General features: G+C 39.6%; 1 protein-coding gene across 1 annotated transcript; it reads right to left on the reverse strand.

Moving 5' to 3' along the window:
* Positions 1–2,187: 2,187 nt before the first annotated feature.
* On the reverse strand, positions 2,188–3,113 carry LOC106940942 (trace amine-associated receptor 13c-like). Its single transcript, XM_015023838.1, has one exon. The coding sequence runs from the start codon at positions 3,111–3,113 to the stop codon at positions 2,286–2,288; it is 828 nt and encodes a 275-aa protein (XP_014879324.1). The 3' UTR covers positions 2,188–2,285.
* Between the last annotated feature and the right edge of the window lie 3,920 nt (positions 3,114–7,033).

The following is a 7,033-nucleotide window of genomic DNA, read 5'->3' on the forward strand; positions in this document are numbered from 1 at the left end:
TATCGAGCCGGTGAAGATTTAATCAAATTATTGGCTAACTTGAACAGATCCGTAATAATCTGGAATATGTTTTTTCATGATCTTGAACGTTTACATGCATATTGGTCAGATTTATCAACCTTTCTGATCGATTCTTTTGAAAAACGGTTGAGAGCATTATTCCCGCTGTTGTGTCTTCTTATATACGTTTTTCAGCATGTTTTAATCCTTTTATTGCCTTTTTGTATATATTAGAACCAGTCTGGTTGAGGATGAATCTCCAGCCTAACCTCGCCCACCTGATCCCTCCATGGATTCTTCGAAGATTCAAGCTCCAAAAATGATTATGTAAGTGTTAACATCTGTGAAACTCCACATTTCTGTAATGAAGGCTTGTTGGTAGAGTTGTAGTAAAAATGTATTCCTTCGTTCCAGTCCTCATTGTTATGTTTTTTTGTTTGTTATGATCCGGAGACCGACACTGTTTGTAGTACTCAGAGACTGACGACGGTCCGATGCAGTAGAGGAGCATGTTGGTTTCTCCTCTACAAGAAATCATTATTGTTTAAACTTTACCTTTAATAACATAAAGTTACCTAATTTTTAAAGTGAAATCAGTAATACTTTTATAACAATGATTTCTTGGTTAATGTCAAGTTGTCATAACAACGGCATTTTGAATAATGTCAACTTTGTATTAAAAGTGTCATAATTTACCGAATGACGCTTTATGACAACAGTCATAAATATTCATGAAGGCTTGTTCATGTTCATGACAGGAATTATGTCATGTTTATGACAGTGTCATGACAGTCTTATTCACCCCCCTTCAAATAAAGTGTTACCGGTACGAACTCTCCAAAAAGAGTTAAATTAACACTTTCTGGTGTGGACCCATATAGATACTTTAAAAGTGTTGAAATCAAATCTGACGGTGTAAGGGTAGTGAAAGATTAGGTGGAATCGCCCAGTAGTAGTTTTCCGAACCTGCAGATCATGAGCTTCTTAACCAGATGGAGGCCTATTTCAAGGCTTCAAATGTCTTTTTATTGATTATTAACAATATGTTAATAAATATCATTCAAAGCCATGCATAGCAATACAATTATAATAGGTTTTAATCCACAAACAGATCCCCGAACAGCAGACATTCCTACACAAAACAAACTGATGTAAAATAAATAACATTTGCACAAAGTAATAAAAAAGACACCACAAATAAAAAAAATGCTATTTGAGATAACTGACAATAAAATATGTTATCCACAAATAAGAAGCGAAAAAATAAATACATGATATAAAAAAGAAGGTAGGTTAGTTGGGGGGCTACTCAGAGACAGACTTAAAAAAATCTATTTTCAGAACCTCAGAGAGTAAATGTCGTCTTTTCAAAGTCAAAAAAGAAAAAAATAATGAAGCTACTTTTTTGTTGACATTTCAGTGACAATACATTATGAGATCATATATGAAAAGAAAGAATTAATGACCAATGATCATAATAGGGAGGTGCTGGAACAGATAGTTATTAAGGGAGCAGCAGCATTTTCACAGTTATAGTGAGAATGATATAGTAAATATTATTTTTACCTACTTTTGAATGTTTTAAAGAAAATTGTTTCAGATTTAACTATCATCGTTTAAACTGTTGGGCTGTGTTTTGTTGCTGGTGAGGAGCAGAGAGACTTCAAATGTCCACACAGATTCCACATTTAATAACACACCTTTATTTTTTACCATACAATTAGTACAATACAATTAACACAGGGAACAGAGACTGCAGCCATAATATTTATGACAAGTTTTGCGTGAAACATGTTAAACTCAACCAGTCTATCCACATTAATAGTTTAATGCACAAACAAACAGTTTTAAAACTGGAAGGACAGTGAGGCCTGACGACCAAAACGGCAAACTCCTGTCCGCCTAAAATCCAAGGCCTCGGTTTGACTAGGAGAAACTCCTCCAAAGGCAGGAAGCTGACTGTAGGGCAGGGCATTCTGGGTAAATACAACCAAAACAAACAGGAGAGTCTAATGCTAGCAGGAGAAATGGCTTTTACCAGAGACAGAAGAGAAATCCTACAACCACAAAAATCTGACGGCACTTCATTTTTGTTTACATTTTGTGAAGAAGGAAGTTGTGCTCGGCCTCTTCTGAGGTTTTCACGTTGTTTCCTTCAGTAGTTATTGGTGCAGAAACACCCGCAGGCAAGGGGGGAGGAACAGGTTTTGGTCCCCTATAGAACCAAGACTAGAGGACAATCAGGTGTGAAAGTCAGTATTCATCTCATTATGTTTACAGACCATCTACAGTATGTTCGCCTCACGTAAGCCAGGCTGCAGTATCTGTAGAGTAACAATGACTTTAACAGCTTTTCTGAACCAGGGGTAGAACAGGGCGTAGATCAGAGGGTTTAAACAGGAGTTAAAGTAAAACAGAAAGATTAAATACGACGCATATGACGTGCTGGTGACGTTAACCTCAGCAAGACTGTAACAGTAGTAAGGGCAGAAACACATGAGATAAACAACGACGAGAATACCGAGAGTCCTGGCAGCTTTCAGCTCTGATTTCCTTGTGACAGAAAGCTGATGCGAGATGGCTGTAACGCGAGAACGCACGGCACGAGCCTGAGACACGGCCACCACAAACACTCTCCCGTACAGAACTACAATGACTGTAACTGGGACAATGAAGAACAAAGTCAGCTCGACAAACCACGCAACAGGCTGGGCAACGTATGCACACTGTCCAACGCAGGAATTGCTCCCGCCCGGCCGAAACAGCTCGTCCTTCAGAAAGAAAAGCCTGTAGAAGGCATTGCTGATCCAACACAGGCAAACGCAGCACTTCACTCTTGCCATAGTGATTTTGTTCGGGTAGTGCAGAGGATCACAAACAGCCACGTAGCGGTCAGCTGCTATGAGAACGATGTTCCCGATTGAAGCAGAGACAACATGCGCAATCAGAAAGCCATACAGAGAACACACAGCATTTTGCCAGCAGGCGACTTTTCTGTAGATTTCCAAAGGCATCAGCAGGAGACCCACAAGGAAGTCTGAGACGCTCAAAGACAGGAGGAGCACGTTTGTTGGTGTGTGAAGCTTCCTGTGAGAAAAGACAAACAGATACATTTTGAATCACAAAATATCATCAGATTTTTTTCATTTACAAGTTTAGCGTTTCTTAAATAGCTGGTTTTGATGTGACTATAGTCTCTGCCTGAAGTGGGAGACCGAGATGATTACGAGGAGGTTTAGCGTCGCCGTGGTCACAGAAATGAGAGAAAGCACAATGCTCAAGAGCACGCCGTCCGACCCGGGGAGCGTCGGCTTCCTGCAAGACTTGTTCCGCAGCTGCGGGAAACAGAGTTCTTCTATATGATCTGTCTCCATCATCTGCAAGCAGCAGCTGTGGAAGAGCTCTGAGTTGGACTGGGGTTTTTATCTTGCTCGGTCCTCTGGCCGCCTTTCCCTTGTCGCTTCACGTAGAACCTGGAAGTTGCTCCTCCTTTGTGACAGGCAGAGATGAATTTCTGTTCAAACCACGACACAAATATAATAAAAAAAAGGTTAAAAGTAGAAACTTCCACAGCGGTTATTCTATAAAACGACATTGTTTTTGGAAAACGCATTTAAAAAAAAAGCATAGCAGTCATAGACGACTAACGCGATGCAGCACACATCAAGAACTCTTCAAAGTACATTTACCACAACAGAGGACTTCATTTTGTGTATATTGAGTATATCTGAATAGACAGCTACATTCCTTTTCATTCAGACGTGTTGCAACACGCCTCGCCCTTGTTGTACCTCGTTCAACAAACCTTGAGTCATATTTTATGTGTAGCCAAAATGGAAGATAAAGTTCAAACCAAAGTCATTATTGGTCTGTTTGCTTGTGGGCAATGCCATGACCTGGTATGATGTTCTCCAAGTATGATAACATTGAGTAAAATTTCAGTGTTTCACTATGAAGGTTCACAACCAGCTCATCTCTCTGAAGTTCCCCTGAAGTATGACCGCCTTCGAACCCTCCACAGATTGAGTACAGGACCTGGTTGGATGGAACCACGAAATAATCGAAACTCTCTGTATCTAATCACTTTCACCTTTACTCAAAATTCGTTAGAAACAAAGGAAGAAGAGAACAAATACAGTGCATTTTGACACCAGAAACTGAAATAAAAAAAGCAGCCAAGACAGTATGTTCACAGAAACCCGAGCTTACGTATGAAAACCTCGACAGAGCTCAGTCAAATCTGTTCCCCGAACAAATTTTATTGGTGACTCTGTTGTGGTTTACTGAAATTTAATGAAAGAACATCAGAGTAAGTTGAGATTTTGGTGGAGCATTCATCATCAGAATCATATGAATTATAGTATTTTTATGATTTGTTGTTAGGGAAAACAATTGGCAACACTTGGAGGACTGCTTGAAACCATGATCAAGCTGTTCCAGCTGCACCAGTAATGCAGCTGAAAATGCGACTCCTCCAGGTTGTTTACCATGGCGAATGCAGCTCGCAGGAGGTGTGGTACAGTAATAAGAGTTTAGGATGAACATTTTATGTGTTTTGTGTGTGTAGAACTGAATTCAAACAGAGCAGGGGTGCATGCTACATATAGCCAAAGCTAACCACAGAGTTCTGACTGTTGAAACTTTTTCCAGGGAATGTTTTAAAAACCAGACAGTAAGATCTATCTGATCTCTTTTATGCGTATCTTTCCATTGTTTCATGCTATTAAGTTACATAACATAGTCCCAGAAAGCTAAATGTGGCTACGAGCTACACACAGTTTCCCAGTGGACAGTTGACTCTAATTCAATTCAGTTCAGTTCAATTCAAAAATACTTTATTAATCCCAAAGCGAAATTAAATGTTTTTGTAACTCATTAATTTAGATTCTTCAAAGAGTTATTGAAGATGGTGATGGCTGTTGGCAGGAATAATCTTCTGCAGCGGTCTGTGCTGCACTGAATCTGAAGAAGCCTCTGACTGAAGATACTCTGCCTTCCCATCACAGCTTATTATGGTTTAATAAGGTGGACCTTTAACAGGAAAACTTGCTTATTTAAGTTTAGTTATACCACCATTTTGACAATGACACACTGAAGCTCCGCCATTTTGTGAGTGGCAACATGCTCCTGTCCTGCTACTCCATTAAATCACCAATTTATGAACTAATATATAGATTAAGAGTCGATTTTCCAAAGGGTTATTGATTTCTACTTCACTCACAAATTATTAAAGCAGAATTTAATCAGAATGAGGTTTTATTATTACATATTTCTGGTGATGTATGAAGAATGACTGGCACATTTTGGTAAGCAAACTTGAATTAGCCAAAACTAACAATGCAGTTCCTCATGAAGTTAATCTGGGTTCTCAATATTCACAATTCATTCTGAACTATGACATCACTATTTTTACTTGTTTTAACTTTTATCAGTTTTAGTTTCGTCGTTTGATCTTTCTCTTAGTAGTTTTAGTTGTGTGTTACTATCTTAGTGAATAGATTGAATAAAATGTCTTAGATGTGAAGTTCATTTCATTTTGTTAACAAACTCTTCTATATATGTTTATTCCATACACATGCTGCAACCATCTAGTTCAGCACTGCCATAGCAGGTTAGTGCTAAACTTATGCTGTCAATTATTATTATTTTAAGACCATAGTCTTATCAGGCTGGTATGATAAATAACTGAGACTTAACTGTTTTGCAAAATATATTTTTTTTCTACAATGAGATGGTGCTCCGATTTAGTAATTTTATAATCCAAATTACAATTATTAATGATTCCCATAAGCACTTGTAATATTTTTTCATAGCCAACAGTCAGTTAAACCTGTTACNAGAGAGTTCTGGTGGGTCGGTTCTGACTCTGTTGTCTGCACTGCTGTTGAGTTCCAAGAAGAAACCACAGAAGAAGAAAACCACTGGAGGCTAATTTTACATTTATATCTGACTAAGCAATGGGAACCTGAGCCTCTGTTTGTCACAAATGTATTTGTTGAAACTCAACTCGGCTTCCTGTTACGCGTCTCACCACTCTGATTCCCTTTAAATGTAGATGTCAAACCATTTTGGGGAAGTAAACTGTGAGAAACTGAATTTGAGATGCATGTTGTGTCCAGTGTGGGCTGGTGCTGTCATGATGGGTTTAAGTGACTTGACCCACATGCAAGACCACCACCAAGAGAAGATGCAAGTAAAAATTTATTACAAACACAAAACAAATCAGAAGAGTCTCTGGTCCAGGGAACAGACTGCTGCAGGCAGTGCACTGAAAAGAACAACACGGGAGAAGGTGAGTTCAAGTCTGTGGGATTTCTGAATGATTTGCAGGAGTTCAGGTAAGCACTTAAAGGAACGGCGATGAGTAACGGCGTTGGCGGGGTATTGTTGGTCCGAGGGTCCTTTGGTCTCTGCGGTTTACTTTCCGAGTGGTCTTGAGAGCGGATCGATTTGAGGAGGAGGTGAACTAAGTTGGATGGAGCGGCGGCGCAGAGGGCGGACAGGTAGGCAAGTGTTGGAACTGCCAGTCAGATCTCTTGGATTGGAGGCGAGTTTCAACCGTCTTTGGAGGTTCTGTAGACTCGGGCATCAGCGGGGTAACTACCCGCGACGTCACGAGGAAACAACGAGGAGTCAAAGCCAGATCTGGATTCAGGTTTCACCTGAGGAAAACAGATGTCACAGGAAAGAATTACTTTCAATTCAGCAGAAACAGGGTCAACAACTGATACTCAGAGATAACGTGGAGGGGCTGGAGGTACCATCACTGGACAGCACTCTGGGGTTGAAGCATTGGCGTTCATAAACACTTCATGTTCATGACGGGTGTTATGTCATATTTATGACAGTGTCATGTACACCCCTTCAAATAAAGTGTCACCAAATCTTCCCATTAACTTCAGTGCTTTATATTTCATAAAACTATGGAAGGTCGTCTCTAGCAAAGTTTCTTTCCGATTCACTTTCATGTCTTCCAAGATGAAAGTCAGTTGTTTAAGATGTTTACACTGTCGTACTTTATTTTAACTTTTGA

Source organism: Poecilia latipinna, unplaced genomic scaffold (genome assembly GCF_001443285.1).
Source record: "Poecilia latipinna isolate Pla-1442-1.1 unplaced genomic scaffold, P_latipinna-1.0 Scaffold3427, whole genome shotgun sequence".
Lineage (NCBI taxonomy): Eukaryota > Metazoa > Chordata > Actinopteri > Cyprinodontiformes > Poeciliidae > Poecilia > Poecilia latipinna.

What these genes read in the sequence shown, in the direction of transcription:
- LOC106940942 (XM_015023838.1), bottom strand. Translation starts at nt 3,113, where the DNA reads ATGTATCTGTTTGTCTTTTCTCACAGGAAGCTTCACACACCAACAAAC.